Source organism: Seriola lalandi, unplaced genomic scaffold (genome assembly GCF_002814215.2).
Source record: "Seriola lalandi dorsalis isolate HSWRI2012SDOR001 ecotype SW California unplaced genomic scaffold, Sedor1 jcf7180002054959, whole genome shotgun sequence".
In the NCBI taxonomy this organism is placed as follows: domain Eukaryota; kingdom Metazoa; phylum Chordata; class Actinopteri; order Carangiformes; family Carangidae; genus Seriola; species Seriola lalandi.
This window is the reverse complement of record NW_019525510.1, coordinates 37,403-60,582: the sequence shown is the minus strand read 5'-3', so window position 1 is coordinate 60,582 and position 23,180 is coordinate 37,403. Positions and strand designations below refer to the sequence as shown.

Below are 23,180 nucleotides of genomic sequence, written 5' to 3'. Positions count from 1 at the left end.
AAAAAAGAAAGAAAAAACATTGTTCGCAGTTTTAAAAGCTTAACTATTGCATATAAGTTTGTACTTTGAAGTAGATAGTTTGATTTTTACAAATGTTAGTGATTTGTGTGAGAAGGATCTACCTTTGGTCCATATCTAAAATGATCATACAGCACATTTGATCTAAAAGACTACATTACCTTTACTTCTAGATACAGTGGTTGTAATATAAAGTTCACTTTAGTCTGCACATTTTTGGCTGAAGTTGTGAAAGTATATGTAAGTAGCTGACAGCTTGTCAAATTGATCCATGGGTAATCTCTTCTGCTCTCACTCAGAGGTCTGCTTCAGCCGTGAATTTGCAAACCTTGAGCATTTCTCTTAAAAGTCAATCTAGGCTGCTAACCTTTTAAAGAGCAAACAGCAACATTTCCTCTTCCTTTTGCTCTTTTTGTCAGTGACATCAGTTAACATAAACTGACATTTTAGTCTGGCATACTAATGGTTTAACTGAATGAATGGATGCAGGCGCAGTTATACTTGTTAATTGAGAAATGCAAGAGGTTTGGGATTCTGTGCCAAGGTAATGATCTGTTGCACATTTTGTCATTAAGCCAATAAATCTCTTTGCTACCAGTCATTAAACCTAAGGGCAAAGTTGTGTGAAGTGATAAAAGTGAGTTTATTTATGGTTGCATACTTTCATTTTTGTCTCTAATGGATGGACAGAGCCAAAATATGCTGCTTTCTCTATTGAGTCAAAAAGAGAAGCGGTTTACAGCTGCATGCACATGAGAGACTCAATTAAATATTAGAAATGACAGTTACAAACATTATTTAATTATTTCCGTTTCCACTTTTACAGAGCAAGGTACTGATTTAAACCCTCATGTAAGTCAAACTGCAACATAGGTAAGCAAAACCCAGATTTTAATAGGTTTGATCGGAAATGACAAAATCATAACATTGTTGCCAAGTGTAATTAGTGGTAATAATTCCCAGGCTTTGTCAGTTTTGATTATGTATACAATATTTATATTATTGCATTTAAATGATCATTTTCATCATTATTATTTTCATTTGATGATTTCCAACATGTCAAATTTATTTCAAGAGTTACATGGCACAACAGTTTTTGTAGTAACAGATGTCAGCCAAGTTTAAATGCATGGTTGAAAAGCTAAAAAGAAGAATGTCCTTTGTTCATGAAAAGTAAGCATTTTTGAAAAGCTGTTTAAATCTAAATAAGTACTCAAAGAATCCCTGCCCTTATATCGAGGGTCAAAAGGAAGCTCTGACCAGTGGGCACCAGATTCATTAGAAATCATCCACTGGGGACCATGAGTTTACAAATTTCATAGCAATCTGGTCAGCTGTTAACAAACTGTATCTTTCTGCAAACAGAAAATGTTACACTCCTTCAAGGAGGCTCAGGGGAGTCACCAAACTTGAATTGTGTAAGCCTAAAAATAAAATACTTGTGTGAGTGCATATACATTATATACATTATAGATGTATAACAGAAATGCTGAATTCATCATAAGAAATTGTTTCCATTTTGTAAACTATAATTCTTTTTACAGGGAACAGTGTAATAAACATCGTAGATGTTTTCTATTAGGACAGTGCCAAGAAAGATGGAGGAGTGTCTGAGGATTTGTATTACACAGAGAGCAATTCATATCTATGTCAAAATGAGTCCATTAGGGTGTAAGGGTCCCTGACTTGGTAGATTAATTATCTAGCTGAAGCTTGCAAGTTGTACTTTAAGTGATGAAGGAGGCTATTTGCTTGTGTAATGCTCTTGATTTGCATGAATTTTTAGTGACTAAGATGAAAACTCTGAGTGCTGAGCTCAAGCAACAGAAGTGCAAAAAGTTAGAAGTAAATTCCAATAGCAAATTGCCTGTGCAACACAAAACTATCTGACCCCAGTGTATCAGAAGTTATCTTGTGTCTGTATTTAAAACAGTTCAAATGTATAACATGAAATATAACTAATAACTAAGAAAACTAGTAAGTAAAATTAGATTTTTGCTGCTCTAAATCTATCTTCACCACAGGAGGAGGTCAGTGATGATTATAAGGAAATGAAAAATTTATAGTACTATACCCAAGGCCAGATGTGCCTCTGGTGACTGCATAGCTTACAGACACTGTACTGACACTGTTTGCAATTAAGTTTGAAATGTATCCATTCCATCACAATGTCTCACGAGTTACTTAGTGACGGGTTTCTGGTAATTAAGTAAGCGATGGAGAGAAATGTTTGATCAGATCCTCCGTATTGACCCTACTGAGACTTTCTACAGATGACTCGATTATGGCTGAAGGGAGTAAGACCCAATAGGGAGATTCTACTCTGTACCTTGCTCTATACACAGTTTCTATTATTGGTATTACATCGATATACAAATTACATGAGTAATTGTATTTGTTTGTGTGAAAGGTCTGATTGAAGGGCTGAGTGATGTAGCTAAGAACATGATTTCTTGAAACATGGCACTTTACTTTTATGATCAAAGACAAGTTGGCGTAATTTAGGAAAATATGTTACATCTTCATTATAGATACAAAATACTTCATCAAGATTTCTAAGTGATTTTAAAATTTTACTTTAATTCATGTTGCAAACTAGTTTTGGGGCTATATTTTGCAGTGTTCTTGTGGTATTGTCATGACCAGAGGCACACAGTGTGCCTGCTGATAACTTGTGAATGGTTAAAAGCTGGCATCAATTACATCCAATCATATCAGCTCCTCTGATCCTGTGAAAAGCAGTGCCCTCAGCAGCATGACTGACTGACCCTTTAGGAAAGGAGTAAAGAGTCCAGACTGTCCTCTCCTAAGAGAAGAAACAAATATTCTCTCAGAGAGGGACAGAGGGACACCACTTCAACATCCACACACTGCTCTCCACTTTGACCTTTTATAATCACTATATATGGTGGAGAAATACATTTCTCACCTTTTATTATATCTTCAAAGCAGAATCATGCTAATTTTGCAAAATTATAGGAGGCTGTTTCAAAGGAGGTCTTTCCCCAGCATTATGCCCCTTGTATGTATGGCCATTCATTATACGGTGTAATTACTTTTGGATATTCAAAAGCAAAATAGAGAAAAATCAAGGGAAAGAGAGAGAGACTGAGAAAACTGTTATGTCGTTTCTGGGGTTACAGGTGCAGAACATGAAATGTGCCCTTTTCAGTAGTTATGAGTCGCATCTTGACAGTTCAATTTGTTCTGCAAAAGGCTGCCAAAGACTAAATCGTCTTTTTTTTTTTGGCTCACTCACTAGTGATCTTTGTCGCTGTCTTGGACACTGCAGGTTGTGAGATATCTGTTTCTGTAAAGGTCTCACAACAATATTTGATAGCTCTATTCCTCATCAGGCCCGTATTTCTAAACTTCTGTCTCTTCACCTTCTGGCGGGGAAATTGGATAGTGAAAACCTCTGTCCTAGATCACATTTAAGAGAGAGATGGGCTGGTGACAACCAAATAAGCAAGCTCTTACTCTCTTTCTGCAGTAAGTTGAGAAGCTGTATTACTGTCACAGCTATAGAATGCAAACTATACTAAAAATAAGCATTTACTCATGTAGAGGAACAAATCAAACATTTTTTCACTATTTGAATTTACCTGAACCAAAAGTAGCATCTTGATTTTTTCTTTTTTCTCATTTTCTCACTTGTCATCATACTCTCGGTTTTTCATTTGAAGTTTGCAAGTGCCTCCCTAAATATGATTTAAGACTGACTGAAGTGTTTACTCGAAAGCGTAACGCTTCCCACAAACACCCACAAAGAGGATAAGTATATAAAATTTAGTGGAGGCACAGCCCATCAGTACCATCCTCGAATCTGAAACAGGATTAGTCTGCCTATTATCAGCCTGTCAGATTTGCTGTAATGAAATTCAGTAGCACAGAGCAAGAGATGGGGATGTTGACATTTTGGTTACAGGTGCAAAAATGATTTCCTGACCATACAATAACCACATGAAGTAGTTACTGACTGATCACTGCAACATTTAAGCACATTTGGGGACATACTTACGTCATTTAATTAGATATATTTATTTGCATGTAAAGTAGCCAAATTAAGCCCATTTTGTATTGAAACTCCCAGGCCCAATCAGAGACATAGGGGGAAACAAAGCATTAAGCACAAATAGAACATTTTTGAAACACTGTCTTGACACCATAATGCCTCCATGTGGAATTCTTTTCAGTAGTCAGGGCCATGAGTGACAAGGGAAACAGAGCCATTCACAGTGCTTATGACTGTCAGCATCAGTGGCAGTGAACATTGCACACGGGCATGCCAACGTCATTGATTTGTCAACTTGAGTTGAGGGCATTGAGTCATTTTTCATGTTTGGCATCGGTGGCATCCAAGTGATGCAAAGTTGACATTGTTTTCAAGTTCTGCTTTAGCATCTCTGAAAAAAGACTCCTGAAGTTCTGTAACTGAGGCAACTTCCCTCTGTCCCCCAGAAAATATCTGTACTACGGAGAAAGAATATGTGATACGGTTTTGTTGTGTGTGATATAAGGTTGAATAAATATCCTCTTTTTGTTCCAAACTGGTTTCAACTTTTTTGACATAATTCTGACAATTTCTGTGAGGATTTTGTTGTAATGTCCTCACTCATCTGTTGAGAGCATACTTCAGGTTCTCTTTAATTCTCTGAGGCATGTTTCCATTTAAATGTAAATTTTTCTTCCAGTTCCAGTTGCAGGTCTGTTTTCAGCGCCTTTAACACACACATCATCTTCATCCACTGACCATAATGATTTTATACATTAAAATGAATGTGGTATGGAAAAAAGTTCCATTGATCCTTTTTAATCATTCAGCTGTGATCTGTGATGATTCAGTAGTGAAGTGTTGATTATTTCAGTGGACTGAGATTGAGTTTCTATGTCCTATTGTCCATCTCTCTCCTGTAGGGTGATGATGTCCTGACAGTCATCAAAATGAAAGCACAGTGGCCAGCCTGGCAACCACTTAATGTGTAAGTAATTTATCTTGATTATTATACACACATCAGAATAAATAGTAATGAAACACTTCTTCTTTCCTGAAATATTACATTGAAAATTTTGTAGTAAGTAAATGTGACTCACTTTCCACTTCATGAGTTATTCATTAACTTGCATCTCTAGTTTTTAGTCTGATGGAGGTAAGATGGCTATATAGAAAAACATTTACAAGGTGCAACACTGATATGGATAAACTGGACACTGTGATATATCAGGACTGATGGTGTATGGAATTTAAAAGTCAAGTAAAAAGTCATGGTCTTTTGTAGGTAGCTCTTTCTTTTAAATCAGATGCATTATTTTTTTATAAGAAAAATAAAATGTATATAAAAATAAAGTGGGAGCCCCTGGGAAGAGACGCAGGTCGCGGCGATGCTGGTTCTCCAAGCAGCCTCAGTTCCAGAACTCCAGCCCGAGCCTCAGCCTCGATCCTTCCAGCCAGCGCCCCCGTCGAACGTCAGGTCCCTTTGCACGCTGACCCGCTGTCTGACAAAGACCTGGAGGACCCTGACCAGTCCCCTTTCAAGTGAACTCGTCTTTCAAGTGAACTCGTCTGGCTGTTTTTCCGGGGTTCCGTGGTGGCCACAGAAGACGAGGACATCATGGCTACCGTCACCACAGGGAAACTCAGCCTCAGCCCCAGCCCCAACTGCCCCACTATCCAGAACCTCTGCTCTCCTGTGACCAGGAGCCCTCGCCAACCACCCTGGCTGACGCATCAACTATTCCAGCTTGGGGGTCCCAGTTGACGTTTAATCGGCTTCTGACTCAATTCCCGGGTCGACCATCCTGGCTGACGCATCAACTGTCTCAGCGTCGAGGGTCCTGGTAACCTCCTCCCTTGTTCCTGAGTTAGTGGATTTGGACAACGTCTCACCTTCTCCTCCTGTCCTGTCGGCGGTCCGGCCGACTCCTGTTCCTGATTCCCTGTCGACGGTCCGGCCAAATCCTGCTCCTGGTGTTCTGTCGGCGGCCCAGCTGACTCCTGATTCTGGTTCCCCGTCAGTGGTCCAGCCAGCTCCTGCTCTCCGTGTTCTAGCAGCGGTCCAGCCAACTCCTGCTCCCCATATCATGTCGGTGGTCTGGCCGACTCCAGTTCCTGATTCCTAGCCGGCGGTCCGGCCAATACCTGCTCCTCGTGTTCTGTCGGCGGCCCAGTGTACTCCTGCTCCTGTTACCCAGTAAACTCCTGGTCACCCTCTAGAGGAGCTCCACCTGCGACGCCAGCCTCCTGCTGGCGGGCCTCTTGTTTGCCGGTCTCCTGTTCGCCGGAATTCTCCCCTCCAGAGGGTCTGCGCCTGCAACACCGTCCTCTGGCTCAACCTCCTGAGAGACCCGGTCTTCGCCGCCGTCCTCCTGCTCGCCGGTCTCCTGCTCGCCCTCTGCTCCGCCTGCGCATTGGCTTCCTGCTCGGCCTCTAGAGGGGCTCTGCCAGCAACGCCGGCTTCCTGCTCGACCTCCGGAGAGACCCCATCTTCGCTGCCATTTTCTTTGTCCCTGTTTTGACCCTGGCCATCAGAGGATGCTCTCCTGCTCTGCCCCGGTGGCCCCAGTCTCCTTCCCTTGCCCGGTTACTTTCCTTCCTTTCCTGTCCACTCACACTTGATTACAAAATCAATCCAAAAAATATTTTGGCCTTTAAAAACGACCCACAGATGGAAAGTATAAAGCATCCACAATTTGCTGTTAAAGAGCGGATTCTCAACCACTGGTGGGACCACTTAATAGGAATTACTTGATATATGATTCAGCAGGTTCTGTAATGTTTTAAGGCTCAAGGTGAGACCATGCAGTATGCTAATATCCAAATTTGGACCTGGCTTGTTGATCACTGAAAGTCCAGCTCAAAGGTGCCCTGAAACTTCCTGCTACACCATGCTTACAGTGTGAAAGCTCATTTACTCCTAAACTCACAGGAGCCATTTCATCTCTTATTCATGAGAACAAGAAGCTTGTTGGCTCAGCTTGTACAGAAGAACTGCAGTGGTGAAGGCCTGTTCTGTGTTGTTTTCATCAACCACAGGGCCTCAGTGAGGGCCATGAGTTTCGTTTCCAAAGGGGAGAAGAACAGCTTGGAATAGAAGTAATGATATCCACTATGGCTAATTAGCTCACTCAGTGCTGTGTATGCAACCAGTTAATTGTTTCACACAGTGATTGTGTACGGGACATGCAGGACTTTGTCACATTAATTACATTGGTTTTGAGCAGGAAAAGAATAGGACGTTTTGTATTGATAACTACATGGAAGTGTCCTCACCGTGAAAGCAGGCTGGAGAAAGAAAGAGAGCTAAATAAAGGTTTTACTCAACCAACTGGAAGATGCACCTTGTTCGGCTTTAGCAGAGCCTTTAGAGAGGTCATTAGCTTTACATATTAGCTCCAGGAAAACTGCATAAATGCACATTTAGCATGTTTCATAGTTGGATGTGTGTTTTCCAGTTATACAGTGTAAATATGCATGTTTGTGTGTCTCCATGTTTGTGCCTTTTCTGGTGTACGTACTGTATATAGGCATGTCTGTGGAAAGAGGGGTTTTTTTTCTGTTTAACAAATTTTTTCTCTTAATTGGTTAATGATCTCATCTCCATTCAGTTTTTCAAACTGAGTTTTTTTTTTTTTTTTAAAGGTTGGTTGTCAATTAAACCCTCCAAAATTCCTTGCTTTGACAAAATAGGATGAGGAAGAGAAAGAAACTGGGAGGGGAGAGAAAGGAAAACAACTGGAAATTGCAAGGAAGTGATTAAATAAACCTTCTGAGAAGACTAGGGTGAAATTACATTAAAGGTGCTTCTTTTTTTAGGTCAACGATGGGGTTAAGAAGCAGTATATGTACTTCAACTTCATTCTGTAAAATGAAGTAGCTCCTCTTAAACCAAGCTTTCAATTTCATTTGACTATAAAGAGCAAAATGATTGCTAGAACAAAGGCCAAAGCAGCTGAGATGTAGATGGAGAATAGAGGCGGGAGATGAGAAAAGAATGAGGCTGAAGAGGTGACAGCCATTATCACACATATTACAGCAGTATGTTTACGACAGTGGCTCTACTTAGACCCAATACATACTGTAACAGGGAAAAAAGTTAACTTTGTAAGAATTATTTTCCAGAAAAGAAGGTATTCTAGATATTTGTGCAGCTTATTTATACATACATATGAGGATCACCAGGCTTTTGGTAAATAAATAAAGTCAGTAATTAATCAATACAAATAGTACAACAAAAAAAACAAAACAAACGCATATAGTTCATTAAAACTACAACCATTTCGGGATCACTGTGCGTATTGACAAAGAAATTGAAAAGCTGATGACATGCTCCTATATTTTTAATCAGTAATATTTTCTCTCTGATTTCTATTGTACCACTCAAATGACTCAGCCTGTGCCCTCTAAAGACAGCATTTCCTAAAATACTGTAGGTGAAGCAACCAGTAAATGTCATGCTCTATCACGGCTTCCTGACCACATATGTGTCTGAGGCGGTTATTGTTCCTGTCTATCTCCTCACTACTCAAAATAGTGCAGTTGGCTGCAGTGGGAACGAGTAAGACTCAAGATGCAGTCAGACTGGCAGTTAGGCTAAAAGAGCGGCTGTACATGAAAATGCCATTTTGATAAGAACAAACTGAAACTGAAATGTTTGACTCGTCTAGGGGACAACTGTTGTCCCATAAACTGACAAATCTTAGATAGGCTACTTTAAATATTTTAAAGATACCACTGCCTCAGGGCTGTGCTTCAACCTGGAATTTTTTGGACACAAAAGATGGTGTGTCATGATGTCTGTATGAATGCCTGTCTAAATTAGAGGAGGCAGAGGCTGAACTTGAATCATTTCTTCATCATCTAAATACAGAGGAAGTGGAGGTACAGTTTAAAGTAAATGTAGAATGGAGTTGCATTTGCTAAAAAAAAACCCTCAAAAAAATGAAATTTTACTCAGAGCTTGACATTTAAATTTTAGTTATGTCACTGACTACCTACACAGTAAAAGACTGAGAGTATCAGTAGGCAGGCTCTGAGGCAGCAGGTATATGCTGATAATGCCAATCCAGCTTCTCTAGCTTTGGTATGGAAACTAGATACTGCAACTAAAACAGACTGCCAGTACTTTAGACGCTTGCTTTGGGGCACCAATCTGAGTTTAATAAACTAGTATTTTCAACATTGTCTAGTATGACACCTACCATATTAATATTTTACTTGTAAAAAAGTATAAACACACAATTCAAACACACTTCTCTCAATCAGTCTCAGTCAAACACACACCCAGTCACCTCACAAGTGAACAGCAGATTCTAACACAAAAACGGATTTCACAGCAATTACTCAACCTGTTTTCCGTAGGCCTTAATAAATAGATAATCCTCAAACCTCCACACAGCTTCTCTTTGTCTCACTGTATCCTCCCACTCTCTACCAAATCACACTAGATTCTAGATCCACCTTTGGTTTCCTCACAGAATTTCTCTTCGTTAGTTCCTTCAACCCCCATCCTCCCCTCTCTATGCCACTTCCCACTTTATACCGGAGGAAAATGGTTGCATCCATGACAGCTACAGAAGCTCCATGACGCTCCTTATTGTCTCCCCACTTCCACTCTCTCTTGTCAGGCTTCTTCCTAATAACCAGAGGACTACACTGTGCGTTACATTTGATTAGCAGCTAAAAAAAAAAAAAAATAAGGTGGTTGTCAACGATGTGAAATAAGGAGCTTTTGAAGACAAGAATACAGCTGTTAATGAGCTGCCTTCTTTATTTCTGTCACTCTCAGAACTACTTTTTGGGGTTGATAGCAAAGGTTGATGTAAGTGTATAGTGTGGTGTAGTACTGTAGCACATCTTGCCTCACTTCTGGGCTAACCTCTGTTCTACTAGCTTCTGTGCAACCAAGTATTTTGCATATAAGAAACATAGAAAACATAATAATCTGTTTGTCTAGCTCTGCAATAATTTATTGCACATTAGGACTGAGCCGTAACTGTTTTAGGCACTGCTGGAGCAAGCCTGTCTGCAGGACAATAAATGTTCCAACTTTCAACAAAACAGTTATATTTTTAAACTTATATTGGGCTTTTTTTTTTACAGGCTGTCATTTAAATAAACTATTATTTTCTAATAGATGCCATGGATACTCCACAGCCAGTTAATTTGAACTTTTTGAGGCAGAAAGAATTTATTAGACCAATCAGAATTGCCAAGGTTGGGCTGAAACCCAAGAAAAAAAAAAAAGTACTGTGGTTCATGTCACTTAAACTTACCCAGAATTTAACCATCAGAAAACACCCATTTGCAATCCATTTTTGGAACAGTCAAATGTAAGGGCGGGAATGACATGTGCCAAATATCTATGTTGCAACACCATGACACCTGCTAACATTACAACATACTGTATAAACACCTCTCCAAAAATATACCTGCACATGTTTCTAAACATTTAGGAATACAAAAGGATGTCCCTGGGGTTACAGTATCTAGGGTGATTAATCCCTTCCCTCATTTGCTACCAGACTTGCTCTGTCTGTTCTTTTCTGTCAATTACGCTTTTTGCCTTTTTGTAGCGCGCAGGTGGCTGTCTGAGATAAACCTCAGACCTGCAGTACTTACTGAGCAGAGGCCCAGGAGAGTTGAGTCAAGTTGTATGTTCCCAGAGGATAAGGGCCATTTCACATCCTCAGAGGCCATCATTAGTGGAGTGCACAAGGGAAGGACTGAGTTGGCTGAAGTCAAATGGATTTATATGGGCATGATGACAGCTGAAAAGGGATCACTGCCTAATTGTCAGTGTTACGACAAGAATCTTCCCACTCCTAATTAATCTTGAATTGGCTGGGAAACTTTTTGTAATTGGTTTAGCTGTCAGTCACTGGTCAAGACAGATGGCCGAGGTGTGTTTGTCTCTTGTGCTGGAACTGATTAAATGTTGTGTGGAGATAGATGTGGTCTACAGTGTGTCAACTAAACAACTGCAGCTCCCTTGAGCCAGTGACTCTGTATGTAGATGTAAATGCTGAATGCTAACAGAATTATCAGTCATGTCTTTGTTAAAACAATGAGATGTGTAGGTGTGTGGATCCTAAGCATCAATATCTGGGTCGATCTGGGCATATTTTAATAGATCATATTTGCTAAAAATAAACTTGTTCAAATTCTGATCTTTTTTTTATTTGTTAAAGAATATCCCTTGTGCGTACTTGACTGGTGAATTCATTACAGAAAGCCTCCCACTTGTTTAACAGCTCTCTTCATCCTACGATTCAGTCCCTTGTAGCATCCTGGATGTGTTGCTGTTTATTGTTAATCTGCTGCACTGCCAATAAAATGTTGTAACTTGTAAATTCAGTTATCAAAAATGTGTCCTAGTGTCCTGTTGTCACTTTGTTGGCCATTTCAGGAATGACAACATTGGAGAAGTATGTCTAATGAACTGAGTGCGTCATTATATTTGGTTTTGTTCAGGCTGGATGTCTCATGTAAGGTGGAGCAGGTGGAAACTAGCTGCAGGTCATTTCATGGGTGCAGCTTACATAATTTCTCATCCTTACTCACACTTTGAACTGCTCTTATTCACTCAGAAATCATGATCGTTCTTTCTCCAGACGGGCTGCCCCTTCAGCTGAGTTTTCAGTGGACCGTACCCGTCACCTCATGTCCTTCTTGACCATGTTGGGGCCCAGTCCAGACTGGAATGTGGGTCTTTCTGCTGAGGACTTGTGCACCAAGGAGTGTGGCTGGGCCCAGAAAGTGGTCCAGGACCTGATCCCCTGGGATGCAGGCACTGACAGTGGTGTAACATATGAGGTCAGTAACAACAGTCAACCATTTTGATGTTGCATCAGTAATTTGCTCCCGAACATGCATACGCATATAAAGACAAAAAATCAGGAATGCTTCATGCTCTATTATTTTAAAATAGTTATAGGATGGAACATGAGTTAACTGTTTCTAAATTCCAGTATTTGAGATGAAGAAAGAAAACACTCTGAATTATCGTTTTATCATGAGCTATATTGAAAGATGTAACAGCAGAGTCATTGGAAAGGCCTCAAACCATTTTTTAATGATATTTATTAAAATGTAGATTTTAGACATTATTTTTCAGTTGCCATGAAATATTTTGTCAAACAGTCTTTTCAAATATATTAAACAAATCATTTAAAAATTAACCAGTAATCATTTTAGATAAAAGGATTGTGGAAAAAGGGAATTCTCTATCATAGTCGAGCAAAAACAACAGCAGTGTCCTTCATGTAATGAACATGTGACTCAACTCAGGTTACAACTCCACACTGCCATAGCAATCACAACCATTTGCGAACTGTTATTCCCTCCACCCTTTACCCCCTGGATAACCTTCCTCTTCACTCTCATCACCAGCTGAGTCTCCCCTTCACACTCGCATTTTGACCTTGTCATCACACCAACCTCTTCCTCTTCATCTGCCTGTCTGCCTACATTCACAATCACTCCCTCTTCAATCACCTCTTCACATACTGCCAGTCTGCAACAATTCAAGTGTCATCGCCCATCCAGTTCTCCTCTAACAGCCTTGAACATCGTCCCCTCCCGCCTTCACCCTGAGGTGCTGTCTGCTGCGTGCTCAGTGTCTCCAGTCAGCACTAATAGATTAGGCTGTGTGTGTGTGCATGTTGGACCAAACTCTACGACTACATGTGTGAAACCTTTGGCTGAACCCGCTGAACTGTGCTCTCTTGCTTGTTTTGGCTGGATTCAAGAATAATTTCACTTTTCCTCTTCTTCCTCTCTCCTTTTCTCTCTGTAAGCCACCCTAGCACACACACACACACACACACACACACACACACACTCCTTTTTAAACCACGCCCGCCTTTGCTTACAGACATTTTGTGGCTCACATGTGATAAATCTGTAAACTGTATTGTAAGGGCAGCAGGAATATTGAGGGACTTTCAGTTTGCGCTCTGTTTAACTCTACTCTGACTACTGTGACTAGACTGACAGTGTCCCCTGTTGGGAGCCTGAAAAGAACTTTCAAAAATGTCAGTTCTTACTGTTTTTTTGTATTTTTTCATAACAAACAGCTTCAGCTTGCCAACTTTTGGACTCCATAATCCTTAACAACAACAGAAAGAAGTCACAGGATAAACCTGAAGTAATCTGCATAAACTGCAAGTGCAGAATGTCAACTGTGTACAGCAGGTTTTTCATGAGGCGAGTCGCAGACATGTTGCAGAGACGTAAGGCAAAGACACTGCATGAGGTGAAAGGGACGGGTGTTCTAAAAACAACGGGAAGTTGATTATTGTAGTTGGACCCATTGATTCGGCTGCAGCTGCAGCAGTGGCCATGATCTAGCTCATGAAAGGCAATTAAGGTACTTTGAAATCCTCAGTGCTTGACTACTGCGATTAGTGTCAAAATCATATTTCTTCTCGGATTCAAAACAGAGTCAGATCTGAACACACAGATATGATACACATCTTTGTGACTTAGACTTTCTTCCCTGACGCCATTGCAAATAAACCGTAAATCCGCTTAGAAAAAAGTTGCTCCTTATAACCTCAAAACCTGCCCGAGAATCATCCTGTTTTTAAGCTTTCTCGAGGATGAAACTAATCCAGTGACAGTTGTCTGTAACACCTGGGATACAGCACTCTGAATCTCAGGAAAATACTTTAATGCTCAGTTTGCCCATATACATGATTTTCAATAAAATGAAGAGATTCGCACAAGTTTCGCTCGGCTAAAATCTCAAAGATGTGGATGTTAAATGTTGCCGTATCTTTATTAAAATGACAACTTGCTCAAACTGCACAAACCATTTAACTGAGAATAAGGACAGAACACTCAAGTATCATGTTAAAGCTCTGAAAGAAACCCTCCATCCAAAAATACATTGTGGAGGACAGTGAAACTGTGGCTATTCTGTTGGTGGGGTGGGACTTTGGGCTCTCTGTTACAAAGTTGTTGTTGTTAAAGGCACAGGCCTGTAACAGAGTAATGAGAGCCATCCTTTGTGCCATTACTTTTACTGTATCTTTTAATTAGTGGCCAGTCATTACCCCTCTCCCTATCTTCCCCTCTCTCTCACAAACACAAACAGTACCCTGTGTTTTTTCTGGGTGGCTGCAGTGGGAGGTGAAAGATGAGTTGGTCTTCTGCCTCCAGACAGCCTCTGGCGGTGGTGCTTCTATCAACCCCATGCTGGCAGACCTTTACTGTTGACTAATAAGAGCATCTCCCATATAAACTACAGCGCTCCTCCACAGCTGCTCTCTGACTTTGAAACTTGTCCTTTGTGTGACTTGTGCTTTGTGTAACTTTGAGTGACTTTGGGCTCATTATATTTGTGCAAATGTATTTTTCAAACGAATCTTGATCTCAGAGATCCACTGCTTGGTGGCCCATGTGCTTTTCTCTCATACATTGTCTTACTGTGTGCTTCTTATAGTCTCCCAACAAGCCCACAATGCCTCAGGACAAGATCCGCCCCCTGACCAGCCTGGATCATCCACAGGGCCCGTTTTATGATCCTGAGGGGGGCGCTATCACTCCTGTGGCCAGGGTGGTGGTGGAACGCATTGCAAGAAAGGTCAGTCTGTTTTTATATCAGTCAGCTCATCGGATAATGATGATACTGCAGGCAATAACACTAAGGCAGCATATTTCATCAGATAAAAATAAATATTCAGACCATCATAACATGTTTGCAATTAATAACACTTATGTATCTTCTAACAAGACCTGATTATATGTATGTATTGTGCACATTATAGCACACTATCAACTGCTTCACGGCAAACAAAAAGAAAAGACCCTGAGTTGGGATTTTATGTTATAAAGTTTACAGTCACTGATTCCCTTGCGTTATTTGTATTTTGAGGTGATCTTCATCTTCTTTCATCTCAGCTCTGTGTCTCCTGTTTGTGCATTCTGGGTTTACACTCAGCCCTTATTGATTCTCTTCTACACTGATAAATAAGCCAAATTTGACTGACATCAAATTTGAACACATTAAAAGATGCCAGATCTTTTTACTATGTCACAAACCATTACTGTGAAGCAAAGATGGCTTCAGATTTTTCAAAGGCAGAAAGAGAGGGAGAGTGAGTCCTCTTCTTTAACACTCAGCAGGTGCGATGATGAGTTCAGTCCTCTTCATCAATAGAACAATTAGTGGAAAAAAATCCTTACCTTTGAGACTCTTGTTAACAATTCTTCTGTTCCAAATGAAACACAAATGAAATATAAGCTTGCTAAAATATAATTTATATTATCAAATGTCTCTTCATCAAAGTAGGCAAGATATAATTGCAAAAATTATAATTATCACTACTGCACTATCATCTCATAGCACAACAGAAGGGTAGTATTTTGACTAATCACTACCAGTGTCAAAGATTACACATACCACAAATGTGATTTGATGCAGTTGCTAAAAGAAAATCACACAAACCATTGAAAAACTAAAACATGTAAATTTAAATATTTATTGCAGGTATTAAAATTCAATGCAAACTTTTTCTAATAATAATTTGATGGGTGGTGAAAGACATTTCCTGGCAGCTCTGGCTGAAACCCAGGAGGGGATAAAAGGTTAGCAGTCCTTCAGTGGCATCTAGAGGCACATGTGGGGAATTTAGTGGCTCACATCCCCACAACACATTTTGTTTCTCATATTTTACTTTCCAGAAACCCAAACAACAGACACACACACACACACACACACACACACACACACACACACACACACACACACACACACACTCCTTTTTAAACCACGCCCGCCTTTGCTTACAGACATTTTGTGGCTCACATGTGATAAATCTGTAAACTGTATTGTAAGGGCAGCAGGACACACTCACTCAATTTACACTTTCAGATTCCATGGATATATATTCTTATGTGTGTGTCTACCAGTTTAGAGATTTTTTAAGTCTGTGCTGACATTCCATCTCCCTGTATAATGCCACTCTTTCTGATAGCTCTCAGAAGCAAATAAAAAAAGACCAAACAGAAACAATTGCAGAGTGGTGGAGCAGTGTAGCCACATCACTGTGTGTCTGTGTGTCCACAGGGCGAACAGTGCAACATTGTGCCGGACAATGTGGATGACATTGTAGCAGATATTGCCCAGGAGGAGAAAGAGGAAGGTCTGGATCCTCTTCCCATTTCTCTCTTTCTCTCCCTCTCTCTCTCTTATATATATTCAACATTAAAGTATAGTTAACAGTGATAGACTATTATAGTATCTTTATTCCCTTTGCCATCCTGCAGATGATACCCCTGAAACATGTATCTACTCCAATTGGTCTCCATGGTCCGCCTGCAGCTCAGCCACTTGCGAAAAGGGCAAACGGATGAGGCAGAGGATGCTGAAGGCCCAGTTGGACCTTAGTGTTCCCTGCCCACACACCCAGGATTTTGAGCCTTGCATGGGGCCTGGATGCAGTGATGAGGGTGAGTATCTGCCTAAAGACAGAAGGTCACTGTGTGAAAACAAAAACCTTTGTGGAGAATGACGTAAAAGACATCTGAAGTAATTAGTCTTCTAAAGGTTCGGCATCCACTTTAAAAGCTCCTTCATGAGAATTGTTTTAATCTTTTTTATCATTTTTATTGAGGTGTTAGGGTTATTGCATCCATTAACGTGACAACCTAAAAAGCAAGGGCATGTTTTAAACCCAGCCTTTGTTGGGGTAGGGCCACCGATAATATTCAAGGTACCATTCTACTGCAGTAATTAAATCAGACCAGAACAGAGGCGAAGGAGAGCACTTTGTTTGTATGGCAGCCTTTTAAATTTTATGGCAAGTCAAGTTAAATTACATAAGGCCGTTAAATATGTTTTGTAAGATGTTAAGGGTAATTCACTCAGGAAACTATGCCTGCTGGTTGTTTATCTCCTATCTTTATGTCTCTATACAATCATATTTGCCAGAGGCAGCATGTTGGGTGTACATGTAAGTGGGTCACTGTGACTCAAATATGGATGTTTTATAGTAATTATTTAACATAGATGATTTAATGTTGGAATGATTAATCCAAACTTGGTTGTGCATTAAGGTTGGATTTTCCTATCAGTGAAAGAAGCTCTTTATTGCCTGTTTAATGGCTGACAGATTGTGCTCATTGAGGTTAATTATTTGTCATGTTTTGCACCTTGAATGTTGATTATGCAGAAATATTAAACCCCTTGCATACTGCATATTATGATAAACTATATTTATACAGCACTCTTTAAAATTAAGTGCCTTAAAGGGGAAACCGATTAAAACACTGGAGCACTAGAGTTAAATAAAATGAGGAAAATTAATAGTACTGAAAATGAAATGAATAAATATACCATAATAAAGTGAAATAAAAAAGGGAATAAAAAAAAAAAGCAAGGTGTTTGAAACAGCCAAAATATTACACTGGCCACAGATTCAGCCTCACAGAATGTATTCGTCCCATTGCCAAATCCTGCTGCTCATTTATTCCAATTGCATGCATTGAGAAAGAAAACTCCTGCTTCCTGCTGTGGGTGACTGTAACACATGCACCTTCTTCACTGTGGCCTGGCAGACTGCCCTTACACATCAACACCACAAAAATAACATCTTGGCATAACTATGGATGTGTCTGTCTAATATGGGCTGTAATTACTGCATGGTTCATCTTATCTGATCTGTAAACACCCTCAAATTAAAGATGAAAGTTGGCATTTTATCTTCACTATCACAATTTCATTACAAATCAAGTGAGATGGAGTTCAGAGACAACAAATAACATCACTGTCTTTGTGTTTACCAGTGACAGCTTTAGCTCTGTGCTCAAGCTCAGATTTCAGTGGACCATGTAACACCATGTGTTCATTAATGATTTTTATTAGTTACATGTCCAAATAATAACTGACTACTTTATTTTTACAGATTGTTTTTACCCTTATTTGACTTTTCACAGAGAGTGGCAGGGCATTTAGAAGACATAGGGGTAGGAGACATCGATAGTTAAGGGACAGCATGACTATTGTCTAATGCGCATCACAATCCAATCTGTAACAACAAGATGCACATTGATATGTAGTGCCATGTCATCACAAGTGTTCATCTTGTCAGTGTGTTCTGGCATTTCTGCAGAGATGGACAGTTGATTGGGTGTAGTGTGCACAGGCTGTGGATTACTGTCAGGAACAGTGTTTGGGTGAACTGATCTTTTAATACTCAAATTACTGCCATCTGTTGCTATCGGGTATTGGTGGACATTTTCCAATTACAACATAGATTTGAAAGATGCTAGTTGGCTGTGTGTAAATTACAGATTTAATGATAAGACAATCATGCAAATATAAGAGCAAATGGTTGTAAAAGCGATATAAGAGCATAGTTTGTTTCAAACATACAGATAATTATGCTGGTCTTACAAGAATAGTAGAATTTCACTGTGCTTTTGCCTAAATCTTTCATTTCCACCCCTGGACATAAAGCATGCATACAGCAACAAATTAATGAGCCCTGGTCATTGGATAAATTACGCAGAAGCAGGTTCTTGTATCACTATATAAATTAACCATACATGTTAAATCTGATGTAACCACATCATTAACTAATACTTGTTTTCTATGTAAAAAAAACAAAAAACAACAAGAAGTTTTTTCTGAAAAGAGAATCTGTATCGTTAGCTCAACTTGAATATTAATTCATTTGTGATTACACTATCATCATTCTTGCAGGTAGAGCTAAACAGAAAAGCAGAGGTGAGCTGCTAAGGCCAGCCATTAGAGATGCATGTGTTCTCCAATCTAAAATAACAGGCATAAATGAGAGTAGATAATCCCCTACATCTAAGAATTTCTCTTTTTTTCTCTTCCCTGTCTGTTCCCTACTTTTATGTTGACAAGAAAGAAAATCTGTTGATTTCTATGTTACAGAATAGGTACATTTTCATTAGTAAGATCCAAATTTTTCCATTATTATTATTTACATAGCACCTTTTATGCAAGAGAAAATAACAATTAGAGAGACACCACAAACAACTTATACAATCCATGATGTATATATGTCGATACTGTCAAAAAGCAATTAACTTTAACTTATCATTAACTTTAAATCTAGTAAAGTAATGCAGGCAGCAGAATGGCAGTGTTTTAGTGAGATTTTCTGTCCTTAGAGATCTAGAGGTAAACTGTTTGTCTCTCACTTTTTGGTACAGTGAGCAGTAGAGAGAGGGCTCTGCTGTTCCACCAGGGACTCATCAGTGGGCCCATGAATAGATTTAAAGCATGAATAATCCCTACATCTCAGGTCTTAGATGTCTTTTTTTTATTTTTGTATTTTTAGAAATGACTGTGTTGCTTTATTTACATTCCTTATGTGCAACTGGTGCAACTGGAAAGTTAGATCAGAGTCAACCATATGCATGAAAGCACCCAAATTTCTTTTAATTTGCTAAGATAGTGCTGTTAATTTTAAGGACAGTTTCTTTCCTTGTGCTCCTAGACCAAAAGCTATATCCCCTGTTTTCAATTTACTTACCACAGCTTTATTGAGCAGAACTTGCACTTGAGTATCATTACTTTACCTCTTGCTTTCCTGCTCAAATGTTTGTAAAGGTAAAATAAAAAGCAGAGGTCCATATAGTGGCAGTAACCAGAAACCAATACCATAGAAAAGCAATTTTCTCAGCCAATGAGGTGTCGTTAAATGCATCTACTTTTGTTTTGTTCGAGAACAATTAATGTCTTCAGTGAAATTTGGTTAAACACAATGTAGTCCATTCCAGTACGGTTGTATAATTAAAAGTTATAGGTAACTTGATTTAGAATTGCATTTCTTCCCTATCTGTATACTGTATGTATGGTAAGAATACATGTGATGTACGGTACAAAGGATTTAAAGTTTCAGAAAAAATAAATAACGACTAAAAATCACCACTGATTTTTCTCACAGGAGTCCAGTAAGATGCTAATAACGTCAGTGACAGCTGCAGAAAAAAACAAAGTCTTGTGTTGTAGATTGCTGTGGCAATACCCAACATGGCGCACACTGTAAAGGTAACAGAGGAGTCTCACAGCCATTGACTGTTTATGAGCCCTCAAGAAACAGAAGCGTAAACGGTGCAGTGCAGCTTCACTAAGTTCAACCCTTTAAGAAACCAAATGGAAAATTAGTGTGTGTACAAATTCATGATTGTAAGTGTCCTGTGCCTTTAAGTCACTTTGTCAATAATCAAAATCACAAACAAACCTCTCTTGAAGCTTGCTGACATCTTTCTCCTTTGGCGTTTGACTCTTTAGATGCTTCCACCTGTATGATGTCAGAGTGGATCACCTGGTCTCCATGTAGTTTGTCCTGCGGGATGGGCACACGCTCCCGGGAGCGTTACGTTAAGCAGTTCCCTGATGATGGCTCAGTTTGCACCCTGCCAACAGAGGAGACTGAAAACTGTGTGGTCAATGAGGAATGCTGTAGGTTTCCCTTTTTCATTAAGCTTGACAAACCTCTACATTGACACAGTTCATACTATAGATCTACCCTGACTTCTGTCTTTGGTCTTAGCTCCCAGCAGTTGCTTGGTTACAGAGTGGGGGGAATGGGATGTCTGCAGTGCCACTTGTGGTCTTGGCATGAAGAGGAGAGAACGCATGGTGAAGATGCCTCCTGCAGATGGCTCCATTTGTGGGGCAGAGGTGCTAGAAGTGGAGAAGTGCATGATGCCAGAATGTCGTGAGTAGCAGCATTTTCAGGACAACAACTATCCTGACACCTCCTACACATTAAATCTGGAGAAAGTTGTCCCATTAAGCACCTGGGGCAAAAGTGAGTGGTAGCCTAACTGATGAGACAATCTTACAAGTGGTACACCTGAAGCAATTGTCTGAATTTGAAACCTGGTCTGAGCCATTTCTATATGTGTAGCACATATATGACAACATACATTCCATCATATTGTCTGTTATTCGCTGGATGTATTTGTTTCTGAGAGATGTCCTGTTGTCCTGTTGTACAGACACAATTCCCTGCATGCTGAGTCCATGGTCTGAATGGAGCGACTGCAGTGTGACGTGCGGCAAAGGTCTGAGGACACGACAGCGCATGCTCAAGTCCCCCGTGGAGCTGGGAGAGTGTACAGAAGAGTTAGAACAGGTGGAGAAGTGCATGCTACCAGAATGTCGTAAGTAGTAATCATCCCTATCTACACACCTGCATACTGTACATGTTTGCACATATGTAATTTATGGAAAGTAATGATAGTTTCATCTTTGTTATGCAGTCTGGTGTCTTGATGCAGACACTGTATACACACAGGGCAGGGAAAGGAAGTAAACAACCTCTATCCTATGTAGCAGATTGACAGTAATTTAGAGCTTGCTGGTGTATATGAGAGATAACACAGTAATTCATGTGCTGTATTTACATTGTAGCTGGAATTTTAAAGTTCCAGTTTTAAATGAGAGGCCTAACATTAGGAAGGGTGAAAAAGAAATCATTAAAATCATTAAAATAATCACAAATCCTGAGGTTAGTTAGAGCTAAAAGACGTAATTAAGATTTGTTTAAGCTCTGCTACATATTTTCTCCTCCTCACAAGATTAACTTTAAATGACCTGCTCAGTACATATTTTGGTTACAATTCCTTAAAAAAACAAGCTCATGGGATCTGTGTTTTTTCATTTAAAATAATGTAGTATTACTGGCTTTTTAAATTTTCAAACTCAGATACCAGTATTGACTTCAAAAAATAATAATAATGAATAAATACCTGTACTGGTATGGATATCCTTATCATTCAATTCATGAAGCAGAGGCATATTTTTAATATGTGTTGGCATCGTTATCCCACTATCCTGAGATAAATGATACTTGATAACATCAAGAGGCAGAAGAAGCTGTTGCCAAACCATGACCCTGCCTGGAGAAACACAGTCTCTCATACTGTATCTTCTGTGTCCTCCAAAAGGGCTTTAAGTTGTGGCTATATACTGGATTCTTTTTTCATGTCAGTGCTTTTGAGTTTGCAGCAGTGGTGAGGATGCTACATTAGAACCACGTGGTTATGTGAAAACAAATCTCACCCTCTGGCAAACCAGAAGAGCATCCTCTGTGGTGCCTCTGTATAATTTAAGATAAAACGCACTATATTCCCTTGACATGGATTCATATATAATGCATGACATACAGTAAACAGGACACTGCGTCAAAAAATTACAAAGTCTGATTCATCAAGGCTGTGTCATCTGCATCATTAATATACCTTACTTTATCCACTGTCTTTCCTCCTATCTCATACGTTACAACCCTGTGTCACAACTTCCTCTGAACCCCTTATTTTTCTTTCCAATTCTCCCTCCTTAGCCATAGACTGCATCATGTCAGAGTGGACCGAGTGGTCAGAGTGCAATAAGTCCTGTGGGAAGGGTCATACGATCCGGACACGCATGGTGAAGCTGGAGCCTCAGTTTGGAGGAGACCCCTGTCCTGAAACCATCCAGAGGAAGAAATGTAAGATTAGGAAATGCAACCGAGGACAAGCCAACAGTGATGAGAAGAAACGACGCAAGGAGCAGCGCGAAAAGAGGAGGAGCAAACAGGGCAGAGCTGAGGTCGCCTCCGAGCACCCAGGTTAGTGAGAACTAAAACACCACACAGTTGACTAAAAAAAAAATTAATAAGAGACGCACGCATTATTCTGACTGTCTCTCTTCCTTTTTCCTGATATCTATCTTTAGGGTGTAAAATGAGACCATGGTCGAGTTGGACAGAATGTACCAAGCTGTGTGGTGGAGGTATTCAAGAACGGCTCATGACAGTGAAGCAAAGGTTTAAGACTGCCCAGCTGTCCAGCTGCAAGGACAGGAAGGAGATCAGGGCTTGTAATGTGCACCCCTGCTAGAAAGTAGTAGTGGAACGGGGTTGATGTGGACGGGAGGGTGGGGGGATGGGGGGTTCGGGGCTGGGAACAGGACAGGTCATGGCACACTGTTGCACAATGATCCAATGCACTCTGTTTAGGGCTGAAATGGCACATACTTGAATCTGTGTTGGTTAAACCCAGAGCTCAGATCAGTTGTCAAATTTAAAGATCTCTCTGGAAAATCTGGATTTAAACCAGGCAGATTCCTCTGTGCTTTCAAACTAGCTCTGATACACATATGACTCTTTTGCAAGATTACTGTAAACTTGTTGTG

At 40.0% G+C, this 23,180-nt stretch overlaps 1 protein-coding gene across 1 annotated transcript in view; it reads left to right on the top strand.

Annotated features, from left to right (window-relative positions):
* The window catches only part of spon1a (spondin 1a), a 100,791-nt gene extending 77,860 nt beyond the window's left edge, over positions 1 to 22,931 (top strand). The window contains exons 9-18 of the mRNA XM_023395236.2: positions 4,936 to 5,000; positions 11,629 to 11,830; positions 14,463 to 14,603; positions 16,089 to 16,164; positions 16,289 to 16,471; positions 20,289 to 20,459; positions 20,551 to 20,718; positions 21,002 to 21,166; positions 22,348 to 22,614; positions 22,722 to 22,931. Coding sequence (XP_023251004.1) covers positions 4,936 to 5,000; positions 11,629 to 11,830; positions 14,463 to 14,603; positions 16,089 to 16,164; positions 16,289 to 16,471; positions 20,289 to 20,459; positions 20,551 to 20,718; positions 21,002 to 21,166; positions 22,348 to 22,614; positions 22,722 to 22,885 — 1,602 coding nt within the window. The 3' untranslated portion in view covers positions 22,886 to 22,931. The remainder of the gene's footprint in view (positions 1 to 4,935; positions 5,001 to 11,628; positions 11,831 to 14,462; positions 14,604 to 16,088; positions 16,165 to 16,288; positions 16,472 to 20,288; positions 20,460 to 20,550; positions 20,719 to 21,001; positions 21,167 to 22,347; positions 22,615 to 22,721) is intronic.
* The last annotated feature ends 249 nt before the right edge of the window (positions 22,932 to 23,180 follow it).